Source organism: Alexandromys fortis, unplaced genomic scaffold (genome assembly GCF_014885135.2).
Source record: "Alexandromys fortis isolate MF-2015 unplaced genomic scaffold, M_Fortis_MF-2015_v1.1 scaffold_13, whole genome shotgun sequence".
Taxonomy (NCBI): Eukaryota; Metazoa; Chordata; class Mammalia; order Rodentia; family Cricetidae; genus Alexandromys; species Alexandromys fortis.
This window is the reverse complement of record NW_026067908.1, coordinates 917341-934493: the sequence shown is the minus strand read 5'-3', so window position 1 is coordinate 934493 and position 17153 is coordinate 917341. Positions and strand designations below refer to the sequence as shown.

Here is a 17153-nt window from a genome sequence, read left to right as displayed (position 1 = left end):
GGTACAGATGGGCGTCAGGGAAGATTATAGCAGCTGAAATGTGAAGACAGAGCGAAAGATGAGGATGGAGAGAGAATGCTTCCTAGGGGATGTGATACTTGAGAATTGTGAGATCTCTTCCATTTCACAGATCCTGATCATCTGAGGATTTTCTGTTTCATTATACTCTATATAGGCCAGAACTCTTGAGGATATTGAGCCCTAAATAAAACAGATAGAAACCTAATCAATTTATATGCTCTTCAGACAGACTTGTAAGGACAAAAGTCACGTGCTTGAGGAAAATGGGTGCCTGTCTCCTCATAATCTCTTCCAGGATTAACAAAAACATGTTCATCTCCAAAATCAAGTATGTCAAATTTCTCCTGTATTGTTCTTGCACATATATGAAGCACATGGAGCAACAGGAACCCAAAAACAAAGCTGCCTTTAATGTGTGATCTAGCCTTCCTCTTGGTTGCAACTGTCCTGATCCTTTTCTCTTTTCCCAGTTCAAGTTTCAGATCCACACTTTGAATTGGACACTTTGTGGTCAGAAGATATCAGTGTCATCCTGTGTGTGATGATAGTGTTCATTTTCAAGCTCGTTTCGTTTATTTACTTCAGATTGGAAGGTAAATATCCTTGGAATGGTGGCAACTCAGAAGATCTAGTTCATGTGGCTTATGCTCAGATGTCTAGAAGGTAACCTTTCTGATCCCTCTGTCTTAGTAACTATAAGAAAATCCCAAAGAAAGGCTGATATACAATAGCCTCCTTCTTGGGACTACTGTGTTTTCCCTTCTATAAGTGTTGGTGCCTCATGCATTAATGTCTGTCCCAACTCTTTTTTTTTTAAATAAAGATTGATTTATTACGTATTCAGTGTTCTGCCTGCATGCATCCCTGCAGGCCAGACAAGGGCACCAAGTCTCATTACAGATGGTTGTGAACACATGTGGTTGCTGGGAATTGAACTCAGGACCTTTGGAAGAGCAGGCAAAGCTCTTAACCACTAAGCCATCTCTCCAGCCCCCCTGTCCCAACTCTTACTGAACAATTATAATAAAGCTTTGTGGTACTGTTGGGAAGGCAGTTATTAAATTCACACATTCTTCAAATCCTTTGTTTACTTGCATTCTTTTCAAGAGATGTATGAGTTTTTAAAATTTGATCTCTGACATATTGAACTGAAAATTTAGTGGGTAAATTAAACACACATTCATTTAAATTTTAATAGTTTTTTTTTAAAAAAAAAGATTTATTTATTTATTATGTATACAGTGTTCTGTCTGTCTGTATGCTTGCTGCCCGGAAGAGGGCACTAGATCTCACTACAGATGGATATGAGCCACCATGTGGTTGCTGGGAATTGAACTCAGAACCTCTAGAAGAGCAGTCAGTGCTCTTAACCTCTCACCCATTTCTCCAGCCCCAAGCCATCTCTCCAGCCCCTTTAATAGTTTTTTTTAAAACCATGTAAATGCCACTAAGAACCAGACTAGCAACATTTATAAACTGTGCTCATGAAAGTTAAATATTTGAAGCATCTAGCTCATGTCTAAAGCTAAAAGCCATGTCTTTATTACAAAAACATATTTTCTATATGGACAAGGATGAGAGTATAGAACTGGTAACCCAAGAAGAAAAGCTTCAATAATAGATTTTTGTGACTTGTCAATAACATGTAGTCCTAAAATATTTCAGTAAAAGTGGATGCACATGGGGCTGGAGAGTTGACTTAGCAGTCAAGAGCACTAGGAAAACCAGCAATGTTAAACACACAGTCTTGTCTCTTCAAAAGTATTATCTGTTTTCTGCCTAAAAGTTTGGAAACTGAGTTGATTAACTCAATTAACCTGGTGACCTCTGTGCCCACTTACAGCAGCTGCCCCAAGATCCTTATCTTGAGTCTATTTGTCTCAGTCAGTTTAAAGTGTTGTCTTTCCTAAGCCTTACATTGAGCTTTGTTTACTTTGAACCTACTTCATTAATTAATATATAGAAACTATCTTTATGAAAGATGTCATTTTTACTTTACAAGAATTTTGATGCAATTGTGTCTTTAACTTTAGCTCAGTGTGCACATGCAATTGAGTTGATTATCACTGGGAAACTTTTTTTAAATTGTGCTTTCCTTACACACGCCTGAAATAAACTCTGGTCTTAGACTCTTGAAGTTTCAAACAATACCCACTACTGAGTCTTGTTGAGTCAAACTACCTTCTTTTCTCACCCAGATCATCACTCTACTTGCCATGATGTTAGAGATCCCTCCCCAAAAACTGATGTGCAAAGTGAGGAACTCAACCCTCAGAAGAGTTAAGAATTTTTTTCTTACATAGAAGCAGGGAGTGGGAGTTTGGTTCTCTCCCCCAAGGGTTTGCAGTCACAAATGAGAGAGTAAAATGGTTTCTTCTCAGACCCTTGAGAAAAAGCATTTTAAACAATTATTGAAGTTTGTTAAGATCCAGAAGAGCAAAATAAGCAAAACAACATTTCTGCAACTTTGTAAAATTCAATCCTTGATTTCCTAAATAAGCAGCTATAGATCTTGTTAATTGAAGCACATAGGAGCTAATGTAAAGAGAGCCCATGAAAGGTGAGATAAAATTCCTGTCAATTAATTTGCAAGATGGAGCACAGTAATTTATGCTCTGACCCTCCCAGGAAGATCATTTTGACAGAGAGAATTCTCTGTAGGACATATTTTGGCAAGTCCTGACTGGGCATCCTTTCCAATGCTCAGGTTCAGACAGATGAGGTCTGTAAAGAACCCTGAGTCCCATGGAGGTGCAGGCGAGGCTCCATAAGCCCCACCTGTGCTCCAAGGCTCAGCTGTCTCAATGCTTAGCTTTTTGTTTTCCCACACAGCAGGAATAACACAGTATAGGTTGATCAACAGCCCTTTCATGGAGAAAAGTTAAAAGAGTCCTAACATCTAGTACAGGAACATTTGTAACTAGGACATATAGAACCTACAGCCAGTCTTTGAAATTCTCCCTATTTTTGTAATTCATAAGTAGGTAAAAATTTTTTCTGTGGTTATTTCTCATGTACTTCTAAATATCCTTTTACCTGGTAGGAGAGTCTTCTTCTTTTTTTTTTTTTTTTGTTTAATTGAAAAAAATTTCTGCCTCCTTCAAGCCTCCCATTTCCCTCCCTCTCCTCCCACTCTTCTCTTCCCCTCCCTCTCCAGTCCAAAGAGCAGTCAGGGTTCCCTGCCCTGTGGAAAGTCCAAGGTCCTCCCCGCTCTATCCAGGTCTAGGAAGGTGAGCATCCAAACTGGTTAGGATCCCACAAAGCCAGAACATGAAGTAGGATCAAAACCCAATGCCATTGTCCTTGGCTTCTCATCAGCCCTTATTGTCTGCCATGTTCAGAGAGTCCAGTTTTATCCCATGCTTTTTCAGTCCCAGTCCAGCTGGCATGATAGTGTACATAAGCGACCCCAAAAACTCTACCAAAGAACTCCTACAGCTGATAAACACCGTTAGTAATGTGGCAGGATACAAGATCAACTCCAAAAAAATCAGTTGCCCTCCTATACACAAAGGATAAGGAAGCAGAGAGAGCAATCAGAGAAGCATCACCTTTCAAGATAGCCACAAACAGCATAAAATATCTTGGGGTAACTCTAACCAAGGAAGTGAAAGATCTATTTGCCAAGAATTTTAAGTCTTTGAAGAAAGTAATTGAAGAGGATACCAGAAAATGGAAGGATCTCCCTTGCTCTTGGATTGGGAGGATCAACATAATAAAAATGGCAATTCTACCAAAGGCAATTTATAGATTAAATGCAATCCCCATCAAGGTCCCATCAAAATTCTTCACAGAGCCGGGCAGTGGTGGCACACGCCTTTAATCCCAGCACTCTGGAGGCAGAGGCAGGCAGATCTCTGGGAGTTCAAGGCCAGCCTGGTCTACAAGAGCTAGTTCTGGGACAGGCACCAAAGCTACAGAGAAACCCTGTCTCAAAAAAAAAAAAAATTCTTCACAGATCTTGAGAGGACAATAATCAACTTTATATGGAAAAACAAAAAACCCAGGATAGCCAAAACAATTTTATACAATAAAGGAACTTCTGGAGGCATTACTATTCCTGACTTCAAACTCTGTTATTTAGTAGGAGAGTCTTCTTGAACTCAAAATTAAAATTGTTCTAAAATTCAAAAATCCTAAGTATTATTTAAAGCCTTAAACTTAAACCTTTAGAAATTAGTTTCCATTGTTAATTAAGTAGGTTTATTTGTTGTTTTAGTTTTGTGCTTTCCTTTGGTCTGACATGAACAATCAGAATCTGACAAGAGAGAAAGTTGGAGGAGATTCATGAGCGCCTATGCTGTATTGAAGGCTATTTCATACAGTATTCGAAGCTTCTAGTGCATAATTAGTGAGTGGTTTTCACATCAACATCGTATCTATACCTAGGGCTGTCTGTGTCTTGTGACTTCTCTACTATTAACGTGTGTAGAGACCCATGCTTGGAGTGTACTACAGGCATGCACAGTGCCACTTCCCAGTTAGTCAGCTGCAGAACACTGCCCCAGACATGGCATGGGGCCCTGGGAGCTCTAGAAAAATACCATAGTGTCTCATGTGAAACTAGACTTTGTCAAATTTTAAACTTTTTTTTTTTTGGATTCCAATTACAACTAAATATTGACTGTTGACAGGGTTTCTGTCCTTCTCAGTACCTACAGTCATTAGGTCCCAAAAAAATCACACAGAGATTTATATTAGTTATAAACCGATTGGAGCATTAATTCGGGGTTCTTATTAACTCTTATAACATATATTAACCCCACTATTCTTGTCTATGTTAGCCACCTGGCTCAGTATCCTATTTGGCAAGGCAGTCATATCTTGCTGCTTTGTGACCAGATCATGACAGCATACCAAGCTTTCCTCTTCCCAGAATTCTTCTGTTCTCCTTGATCCATCTCTACTTCCTGTCTGGTTGTCCCACCTATACTTCCTGCCTGGCTACTGGCCAATCAGCAATTATTTAAAATATAATTTATAGACTACAGACCATTGTCCCACACCAATTGACAATGATCCTGATTTACTAAAAAATGCTTTAAAATATTTTATAGTTTGTAAGATATTAATTATGTTACTGAAACCCCCTATAATCCACAGGATCAAGCTATTGTGGAATGACACCAAGAAATATTTAAATTACAGATTTTAAAAATAAAAAGATGTTATATACATGCACCTAATACTATGCTACATTTTGCAATGCTATCTTTAGTTGTTTTCACTTTAAAGGATAATACTTTTGCTGCTGCCTAAAAGCATTTTTCCCTAAAGGAGATGCAACCTAAAGTGCATGGTAAATGAAAAGATCTAAAAACTAATCAGTGGAAAGGGCCTGATGTTTTTGTAACATGAGGGTAAGGTTATGTTTGTTTCTTTCCAGAAAGTGAATAAAGTTCCCAATGTTTCCTGCTTCAACACATCTAATGTGGACGACATCCCAGAGCATCTGAACATGGACAGTTAACTCGTTGGAGGAAATGTTTCAAGATGAAGACGAAGCCAATAACTTTGGGGAGACAACCAGACTTTAACATATCAAGTCGAGACCTTGGAGAAACAATGAGGACACAATAATAGGGCTTTCCTTATTCCTTGGCCCTCTGTTAACTATTCTTATAATTCGCTTATGACTGCCTATGTTAGTTAGAATGGCCATGCATGTGAGCATTTAACTTTGGCCTCTATTACAGCCAGTATTTTCCCTTCATACAAACAAAAAAGAGGAGATGTAGGTACTTGTGTTAACAGATAAGCACTAGGAAACCATGAATATTAAATACACGAGGTTATCTCTTCAAAGGGAGAGGTGTATTATTTGTTTTCCTCCCTGAAACCTAGGAGAAGTAATAATTAATAATAGGTGCTAAGCTTAGATTGTACATATCTGGAGTCCATTTGTCCTGTAAATCCAAGTCTTATGACTCCTCCAACACCCTGATGCTTATATGAATACTTAGTTTACAAAAATTTTAAATATATTTGAAGCACAATTAATAAAAATTCAGGGTCAGAAACTGGGGGTTCAACCTGAAGATCTGAAAAGCAAAACAGTCAGCCAATGGCTCTTACCTTGACCTCAGCCTGAAATGGTGATCCTACCGCTTGGAAACTCAGAAGGAGACTGCCTCTGGGAGCTCTCTCACCCTGTACTATATTCCTCTCCAGGCATGCACCACTAGGACTAAAGGCATGCACCACCCTATTTCTATGGCAACCAGGGTGGCTACTGGGATTAAAGGTGTGTCTTACTATAATCTGGTCTGTAAGGCTGACCAGTAGGACTGTTTCACTCTCAGATCTTCAGGCAGTCTTTATTTATTAAAATACATTTGAAATGTCACTACATATATTAGCATTCCCACTACTCGTAATCTGTACTGAAATTCACATTGTAGAAAAGGCAGCTATCAAGTGTCTGTAAAACAGCTGGAGCAAACTCATGCCTTCAGGTGATAGCAAAAGCTATGGCTTGGGGTTAGAAAGTATGTAGATTGGGCAGAGATGTTTTTAACCTGATGAGAATCACCTTTAAGTCTATACTTATAAAAAAAATTTAAATCTTGAACTTGTGAATGAATCGTAGTCAGTGTTCTACTAGTTCATCAGAAGTCTACCGATAATTCTAAAACTCTGAACTTTCAGGGTCTTAACATAACAACATAATAAAAGAGGAAAAAATTCTGAAATGATTCCCAGTTTTCACATACCTTAAATATCGTTCTTATATTTTGAGAATTTGTGTTTACGTACCTTAAGTCATTTTCTTAGACCCTCAGAACTTTCTTAGCTTGTCACGTCTTCAGACTTTCATACACCTTAGAACACTTGTTTGCAATGTTTATGTCTCATTCCCACATTTTTGTTTTATTATTTGCTCACTGGATATTAATTACATGGACATTACTCTCTCTGGATGCTTCCTACGGACATTAGGGTATTTTTGTTGGAGAATCAAGGAAGCTGTAATGTTGATCTGGAATAGGAGACTATGTCAGTCATTATCCAGATTCTGTAGGACCATCTGAGGGCAGAGGTGTGTGTGTGTGTGTGTGTGTGTGTGTGTGTGTGTGTGTAGTCCAAGGGGGAGAGAGAGAGAGAGAGAGAGAGAGAGAGAGAGAGAGAGAGAGAGAGAGAATGAAAAATGAAGTTACTCTTAAGGAAAGTGGGGATAAACTTTTGGAAGTATAGGTTATGAGATTTGGGGCAATCTGTGTTTGTGCAAGCTGAAGAGGGAGTTCAGAAGCCTTGAGATTGCAGGTGAGAGCTAGGACATTACATAGTCTGTAGATGGACATCTAGTTTCAGGGCAGAAGAAAATGTTAAGAAAGTGGCTGATGAGGAGGGAGAGGACAACGAAGGTATGAGATGACAGGGACATAAAATATATTGCTGTTCCTGGGGAAAGAAACTCAGTCAGGGTTTCTATTGCTGTGAAGAGACACCATCACCACAGAAACTCTTAAAAAGTAAATTATTTAATTGATGGGGCAGTTTACAGTTCAGAGGTTCAGTCCATTATCATCATGGCATGGAACATGGCAGCTTGCAGGGAGACGTGGTGCTGGCTATAACTTGATCAGAAGTAACAAGAAGTGGACTTAGACACTGGACAAGACTTGAGCATACACGAGACCTCAAAACCCAATCCCACTTGACAAACCTCCTCCAACAAAGCCATACCTACTCCAACAAAGCCAGACTTCTTAATAGTGCCACTTTCTAAAAATTTATGGTGACCAATGACATTCAAAATACCACAGAAAGCTAAACAGAGAGAAAGAAGAATGCAAGGGAAATCTTGGAGAGGCAATTAGAAGCAGGCAGAGAAGTAGGTTGGATATCCAGAAATAAGAAGCAAGCAGAGACAGGTAGAAAGGGGAGGTGGGAAGTGAGGAGGAAACAATCCTTTCTTCGATCCTTGCGCTCATATAATTATAAAGATTGCCATTTTGCTTAGTTTTTTTAGAGAGGATAAAGTATTTTTGAGTGTTAGGATGCATCAGTAACACTGGGTGTGTATTAGAGTTTTTATTTGGAATGGAGGGAAAAGATTCCCTTTGCTAGAGGTGGCTGGGGCAAAAGACGAGGGTGTTCCCTGGACTTCATGTGGCTAAGCAATATCACAAAAAGATGGACACAGTGGGTCCAAGGAGAAATCAAGAACCTTTCAACAAGATTTTGATTGTAAGACCTTTATGTCTCAGGAATGAGTCAGTGGCCAAATGTAGGGATAGCACTTGAGGGCTAGCTTTATGAATGTAATCTAATGGTTTTAGCAAAGGAGAGAAAGACAAAAAGCAAAACCTGTTGGTGCCATGTTTGCCAAGCTTGGACCTGTTAGATAGACCTTCAGGTGGCCTGAATCTTGCTGGAGCCAAAAAAAAATGTTAATTGCATCATTTAAGAATAAAACCACTACCACAATTTTGAGGCAAAGATGAAGCAAGCTTTATTTAATACTGGCCAAGGTGATGGACTCTGGCCAGGTTCATTACAGAGTTCCCATAAAATGACCACAAGTCACATTTTTCAGAGGCTTATTAAGGCAAGTCCAATCATGGGCAAGCAAATATACTGACGTAATCCTGCCCACATACCTTCTGCCTACATGTGGTGAAAGCACATCCACAGCAGGTGAGTCAAACAAACTTGTTTAGGGAAAAAAAAATATATGGCTTGCTATTTTACATAAAAAAAAGTACCCTCCAGAATTTCAGGAAGAATCTGTACTTGGGCAAGGGAATTGAAGGTTGGAGGTATTTTTGTTTTATGGATCTCTTAAGCACAGTAATTAAAACTTAAAATATAACTTTGGTTCTCACAGTAACAAAAGCATTTAGTGCTCCATTCTTTGGGATGCTGCACACCCCATTTCCAGACTGTTTGGAGGACTAGCTCTAAATATCTCCCAACCCACTACCTTCTGGCATGCCTTTAGCTACTAGTTTTGCCAGAACAAAACCTATGAGACACTATGAAAGCAGTGCTAAATGGAAAGTTCATAGAACTACGTGCCCACTAAAGAAAATGGCAGGGAACCCTGATTGCTCTTTGGGCTGACAAGGGAGGGGGACTTAATTGGGGGATGGGGAGTGAAATGGGAGGCAGCGGTGGGGAAGAGACAGAAATCTTTAATAAATAAATAAATAATTTTTTTAAAAAAAAGAAAAGAAAATGGAGAAACCTCACATAAGTGATAATAGCACACCTGAAAGCTCTAGAACAAAAAGAAGCAGATTCTCCCAAGAGGAGGGGAAGACAAGACATAATCAAATTGAGGGCTGAAATCAATAAAATAGAAACAAAGAAAACAATACAAAGAATCAGTGGAACAAACAGCTGGTTCTTTGACAAAATCAACAAGATTGACAACCCCTTATCCAAACCAATCAAAAGACAGAGAGAGAACATACAAATTAACAAAATCAGAAATGAAAAGAGGGATATAACAACAGACACTGAGGAAATTTATAGAAACATTATGTCATACTACAAAAACCTGTACTCCATAAAATTGGAAAATGTAAAAGAAATGGACAAATTTCTAGAGCGATACCATATACCAAAATTAAATCAAGACCAGGTGAGCAATTTAAAAAGACCTATAAACTGCAAAGAAATAGAAGCTGTCATAAAAAATCTCCCAACCAAAAAGAGTCCAGGGCCAGATGGCTTTAGTGCAAAACTACCAGCACTTCCAAGAAGAGCTAATACCTATACTACTCAAAGTGATCCACATAATAGAAACAGAAAGAACATTGCCAAACTCTTTTTATGAGGCTACAGTTACCCCAATACCAAAACCACACAAAGACTCAACCAAGAAAGAGAATTACAAACCAATCTCACTCATGAACATGGATGCAAAAATACTCAAAAAAATACTGGCAAACTGAATTAAAAAACACATTAAAAAAAATTATCCACCATGATCAGGTTGGCTTCATCCCAGAGATGTGGGGCTGGTTCAAAATACAAAAATCTATCAATGTAATCCATCATATAAATAAACTGAAAGAAAAAACATATGATCATTTCATTAGATGCTGAAAAAGCAATTGGCAAAATCCAACACCCCTTCATGATAAAGGTTTTGGAAAGATCAGGGATAAAGGAATGGAACATATCTAAATTATAATAAAAAGAAATATACAGCAAGACGACAGCCAACATCAAATTAAACGAAGAGAAACTCAAAGAGATTCCACTCAAATCAGGAACAAGACAAGGCTGTCCAGTATCTCCATATCTCTTCAACATAGTTCTTGAAGTTTTGGCAATAGCAACAAAACAAAAAAAAAAATCAAGGGGATTCCAATTGGAAAGAAAGAAGTCAAACTTTTGCTATTTGCAAATGATATGATAGTAAATATAAGTGACCCCAAAAACTCTACCTGAAAACTCCTACAGCTGATAAATACCTTCAGTGATGTGGCAGGCTACAAGATCAACTCAAAAAAAAATCAGTAGGCTTCCTATATACAAATCATAAAAAAGTTGAGGGAAATCAGAGAAACATCACCTTTTACAATAGCCACAAAGAACATAAAATATCTTGGGGTAACACTAACCAAAGAAGTGAAAGACCTATTTGACAAGAACTTTAAGTCCTTGAAGAAAGAAACTGAAGAAGATACCAGAAAATGGAAAGATCTCCCATGCTCTTGGATAGGAAGGATCAACATAGTAAAAATGGCAATCCTACCAAATGCAATCTATAGATTCAGTGCAATCCCCATCAAAATCCCAACAAACTTCTTCACAGACCTTGAAAGAACAATAATTAATTTCATATGAAAAAACAAAAAACCCAGGATAGCCAAAACAACCCTGTACAATAAAGGAACTTCTGGAGGCATCACCATCTCTAACATCAATATCTATTACAGAGCAGCAGTCATGAAAACAGCTTGGTACTAGCATAGAAACAGAGAGGTTGACTAATGGAATCAAATTGAAGACCCAGATATTAATCCAAACTCCTATGAACACCTGATTTTTGAAAAAGAAGCTAAAATTATACAATGGAAAAAAGAAAGAATCTTCAACAAATGGTGCTAGCATAACTGGATGTCAACATGTAGAAGAATGAAAATAGATCCATAACTATCCCCTTGCACAAAACTCCAGTCCAAATGGATTAAAGACCTCAATATAAATCCAACCACACTGAATCTGATAGAAGAGAAAGTGAGTAGTAGTTTTCAATGCATGAGCTTAAGAGATCACTTTCTAAATATAATCCCAGTAACACAGACACTGAGAGCAATAATAAGTAAATGGGCCTCCTGAAACTAAGAAGCTTCTGTAAAGCAAAGGACACAGTCAATTGGTGTAGGAGGTTCTGTTCATGTCTTGCTTTCATTGGCTAATTAATAAAGAAACTGCTTTGGGCCTGATAGGGCAGAACTTAGGTAGGCGGAGAAGACAGAACTGAATGCTGAGAAGAGGGGCAGAGGGAGAGACACCATGGATCTCCTGTCTGAGACAGATGCTGGTTAGAATCTTGCCAGTAAGCTACATTCATGTGGCAATACACAGATTAAAAGAAATGGATTAAATTAAGATGTAAGAATTAGCCAATAAGAAGTTAGAGCTAATGGGCCAGGCAGTGTTTTAATGAATACAGTTTCTGTGTGATTATTTCGGGTGTAAGTTAGCCGGGCAGCTGGGATACAGCCCACTCCTCCTTGCAACAGTCAAAAAAAAAAGCAACCTACTGAATGGGAAAATATCTTCATCAACCCCACATCAGACAAAAGACTGATCTCCAAAATATATAAAGTACTCAAGAAATTAGACATTAAAATTCTAAATAACCCAATTAAAAAATGGGGTACTGAACTAAACAGAGAATTCTCAACAGAAGAATCTCAAATGTCCAAAAGATACCCAAAAGATGCTCAATCATACTACAAAGGCATTTGTTCAACTATGTTCACAGTAGCATATTTATTTTATTTATTTTAATAGCCAGAACCTGAAAAAATCCTAGATGCCCCTCAACCAAAGAATGAATAAAAAAATGTGGCACATTTACACATGAGAATACTATTCAGCAGAAAAACAATGGCATCTTGAATTTTGCATGCAAATGGATGGAACTAAAAAACACTATCCTAAGTGAGATAACCCAGACCCAACAGGATGAATATGGTATGTACTCACCCATAAGTGGACATTAGCTATCAACAAAGGAGATGAGCCTATAGAGCATGAGCCTAGAGAAGCTAAGAAATAAGGTGAACCCAAAGAAAAAGCAAATATATATCCACCTGGAAATTGTAAACAGACAAGATCGCCTGCCAAAACTGGGAGCATGGGAGTGGGGGGAGAAAGAAGGGTGAAAAGGAAAGAAGAGGGGAGAAGGGGAGGGGTGAGAGAACTTGAGGGGATGGGATAGTTGAGATGGAGGAAGGATGGAGATGAGAACAAGGAAAGGGATAAATTGTTTGAAGGAGCCATTATAGATTTAGCAGAAACCTGGCTCTAGAGAAATTCCCAGGAATCCACAGGGATGACCCCAGCTAGGACCTTAAGCAATAGAGGAGAGGGGGTCTGATCTTGACTTGCCCTGTAGTCAGACTAATGAATGTCTTAAATATCACCATAGAACCTTCATCCAGCTACTGATGGAAACAGAGGCAGAGACCCGCATTAGAGCACTAAACTGAGCTTCCAAAGTCCAGTTGAAGAGTGGGAGAAATGAGAATATGAGCAAAGAGGTCAAGACCATGATGGGTCTACCCACAGAAACAGTCTTCTTGAGCTAGTGGGAGCTCACCAACTCCAGCCAAACTGGGAAGGAACAAGCATGTGAACAATAGTTGCATGGCTGGGGCAGACTGAAGGGCCACTGGTAGTGTCTCCAGGATTTATTCCTACTGCATGTACTGGCCTTTGGGAAACCTATTTTCTTTTGTTGGATGCCTTGCTTGGACTGAAAATAGAAGGGAGGGCCTTGGACCTTCCACAGAGCAGTGTGACTTGCCCCCTCTGAGGATTGGAAGTGGATGGGGTGGGAGGGTAAGTGGAGGGAGTGGGGAAAGTGGAGGGAGGAGGAACTTGGATTGGTGTGTATAGTGAAAAAGGATAGTTTCTTTTCTTTTCTTTTTAAATAAATAAATATAAAGATAGCTAGGCTGGTTTACTTTAGCAGTCCCTCTATCAAGCCCATATCTCTTAACAATAAGCAAATATTCCACAGCATAAATAAATGAAACATATCTTAAACTAATATTACAAAATAGGAACCTCCCTTAACCTTCTTCAAAAAGATCAACTATATTGGTTAAGGGATCCTAATTTCTGATTAATCCAGATAGCTTATATCATCTTAGATACTCTTCTTGCTGACTGTTATATAAAATCTGCTTTCTTCTGGGATGGAGAAATGGTTCAGTGATGAACACTGTCAGCTCTTCCAAAGGTCCTGATTTCAATGCCCAGCAATCACATAATGGTTCACTATAATGATTTTTATTTATCTTTTAATAAATTTAGCTTGCCTGAAGATCAGAGGGTAAAACTAAGCCACAAGAGGTCAGGAAGTGGTGTCACACACCTTTAATCCCAGGATTTATGAGACAGAGGCAGATGGATCTCTGTGAATTCAAGGCCAACCTGGGTTATACAAGATCAATGCAGAAAGAAATCGAGGTGGTGGTGGCTCACACCTTTAATCTCAGTACTAGGGAGTCACACGCCTTTCATCCAAGCACTAGAGGGGAATATATGATGGGAGGAAATAGTGTCTCAGGGTTCAGTCTACAGTCACCCAGCCTTGATAGTGGTAAGATGTCTCTAATGGTTTGGCTGTTTTGCTTTTCTGATTTTCACCTTGAACCCCAATATCTGCTTGCTTCTGCTTCATTTTGCTCTTCTCCCTGACCCCTCTTGGGACTGTCTCAGCAGTTGGATTCCCCAATAAACTTTTCTTCCTATTCATGAAGTGGTCTTGCAAAGAACAAAGTGATGGCCGTGTTTCACAGTTTCTCCAGATCTCTTTGGTATTTGCTTTTGTAACCATCCTGCTTGGTTATATAGTATGGGAAATATTTTTATGACACTTCAGACTCCTGGGTCAACAGGACATTACAAGAAGCCCTTGGTGAAGAGGATGAAACTGACTTCAGGACAAAGAAACACTACTGAATTTAGCTATTTTTATTCCATTTTGGCAGTAGCTGGTCATATTATATATGGGGATCATAAAGCAGAGAGATGAAAAATAATGATCTATATACTTATGCTTTTTTATTCAACCCAGGATCACAGTCAGTGGAAGGGTTCTGCCCACATTCTGGTAAGTTTTTCCATTTAGTTATGCCTTTTTGAAAATTCCTCAAGGAAAAAAAATCTAGAGGTTTGTCCCTTTTTTAAATTATGTAAGAGTGATAACAAAAATTAACTATCATATGTCTACCCCTTTTCAATTTGAAATACCAAAACATTACTTTTAAGTCATAAATTTCCTCCCTGGTCCTCAAAAGCCCATGGCCATCTCATAATGCAAAATGGATTTATTGTGTTAGGAGTCTTTTAAATCCAACAATTTTAACACTGTTCAAATGCCTAGAATAAAAAATAAAAAAAAACTCCTATGAGACTTAAAGCAAACTTTTAACTGTGAGATACTATCAAATCAGATGTGTTATATACTTTAAATACTCAATGTCAAAAATAAATGTTCTCATCCAATATGTAGGAAATTGAACCATAGTAAGGAAATACTGTGCCAAAGCAAGGCTGGAGCCCAGCAGGGGAAAACCTAAAACCTGTTGCTTCATGTCAGCACCTGCCCCTCATGATATAATCAATGTTCTACCAGTTATTCCACATGAGGCAAGTGAGCCTCTCCCTTGGACTTATGCCTTTTCATGTGCACAGTGTTTCTGGGTGGAGAACCCTGGTATCTCCAACTTCCAATGATCTCTTTTACTTCACATTCACAGTCTCAAAATGGCCTCTTAGAGTTTCATTGTAAAACCACTAACACTGATATACTTTTTCCAACCTTAGCAAATGTCTGGAACCTTATTAGGACCATCCTCCAAAACCCCATGTTTCTTATATATTGCAGTTTTTTACCAATTCACTGCATGGAGTGAATGACAATGCCAAAGGGGAGGAACACCAAAGTACTTTTGAAAACAAAAACATATAGAAACCTACTATATCATAGAAGCTTTCTAATAGATGTAGATAGATAAATATAGATATAGTATCATTTATATTTTTGGTCAATAAGGTCCCATAGAACTTCCAACATTGAAAGTATAGCCAGTGTTGTTGGTTATCCTCTGGAACTTGAAAGTAAGACCCTGTTGCTGAAGACATCGTGTATTTGTGTCATAGATTATGAAGAAATCTACTGCTACCCTACTAGAAGTCTTATTACGTATTGGCTAGCATTCATATGGATGGAAGGTGCTCTATATGCTAGCAGAAGAGAAAGTAATAATCAATCTCATCCAGATATAAACCCTGTAAACTATGATGACTGTGGTGGTTTGAATAAGAATTGTCTTTATAGGCTCATATATTTAAATATTGGTCACCAGAAAATTGAGCTGTTTGAAAGGATTGGAGATTAGGAGGTGTGACCTTGTTGGAGGACAGGTATCACGGCCTTAGGCTTTGAGCTTTCTAACGCCTCTTTTCTGTGGGCAGATCAGAATGGAGCTCTCAACTACTTCTCCAGCACCATGCCTGTCATGCCTTCTGCTATGTTCTCCACTATGCTGCTAATGGTCTAAACCTCTGAACCTGTAAGCAAGTCCCCAGTTAAATGCTTTCTTTTATAAGATTGCCTTGGTCATGGTGTTTCTTCACGACATTAGAACAGTGAACTCTGTTTTTATATTTTTTTTCCATTTTAGAACAAAACCACAAGAAGTTTGGTGGAGGACAAGGAGAGATGAGGGTATCTGGGAGGAGTTAAGGGATGGGAATGAATATGATCAAAATATATTGTATGCAGTTCTCAAACACTAAATAAAAGTATAATTTCGAAAAGATTTTAAAAAATATTACAAAGAAGAAAACAAACTGAGTACCAGCATTCATTGAACATTGCGTGATGACTTTGACCACAACGTGACCAGCAGGATTTGCCACACCATGATGTACTTTCTTTTGAACTATTAGCCAAATCAATCATCCCTGCAAGTTGTTTTTTCCAGGTATTTGGTCCCATCATCTTGGATAATAACTAATACATATGTATTATGTAAAGATACTATACTGTTTACACAAAAAGTACACACATATGCTTGTATCATCACTAGCACACATACTAAGTTTACTTTCATAATTGAAAGTGTGTTTATATGCATCGTTTCGTATATGCATAGAAACACATTCATTTTCTTATACTTCTATATATGAGAATATGCATGGATAAATGTGTGATTATTTTTATAAATATACACAAATGTGTACATAATTATTTTTAAAGTGCAGTTATAACATTATGGGCAATAAATCCTCACACTCTAAAGTTTCTTCTTAGCAGTTATTTGGTCACAGCAATGAGAAAAATAACTAATACAGCTTATGTGTGTGTATATATGCTGTGTGTGTGTGTATATATATATATATATATATATATATGTGCTTTTTAAATTGTCCTTTTCATAAGGTTATCCTTTTACCTTATGTAAAGTAAGTTCATCTCTTATTATGCCTCCTCAGCCTCTCCTCTACTCTAGTCATCTTAAACTACTGATGTGTTCAGAATCCTTCACATTTTGCTATGTTTTCATGATCAGCTTATTCTATCACCCTGGAAAATTGCTGGGCTCCTTAACTTCATGGGTTAGCTGGTTAATTTGTTTCAGACATCTTGCTAGCCACTGTCTGCTCTCTGAAAGTTGAACTGAGAGTCTATTGCTTGTACTTTTATAAACCGAGTCTTCTGCCATGCCCAATAAATTAATCATATCTTTTTTGGGCAGTACTCCGTGCATGACAGGTATGAGTCAGATTTTGTTTGTTCCTTCCCTAGGTGACGGAACTTACTACTTAAGCTATATCAGTTGCAAGCTGGTTTCACTTGTCTGTTGCTGCAACCAGGTCATTAGAAATTTCTCTGAAAAAAAAAAGTTGTCAGGCAGGCAGAATCA

At 38.2% G+C, this 17153-nt stretch overlaps 1 protein-coding gene across 1 annotated transcript in view; it reads left to right on the top strand.

Moving 5' to 3' along the window:
• LOC126498082 (selection and upkeep of intraepithelial T-cells protein 2-like) overlaps window positions 1–15785 on the top strand; it is a 30037-nt gene extending 14252 nt beyond the window's left edge. Inside the window, exons 6-7 of the mRNA XM_050136435.1 lie at window positions 492–614; window positions 15700–15785. Of these exons, the coding sequence (XP_049992392.1) occupies window positions 492–614; window positions 15700–15785 (209 nt within the window). The remainder of the gene's footprint in view (window positions 1–491; window positions 615–15699) is intronic.
• The last annotated feature ends 1368 nt before the right edge of the window (window positions 15786–17153 follow it).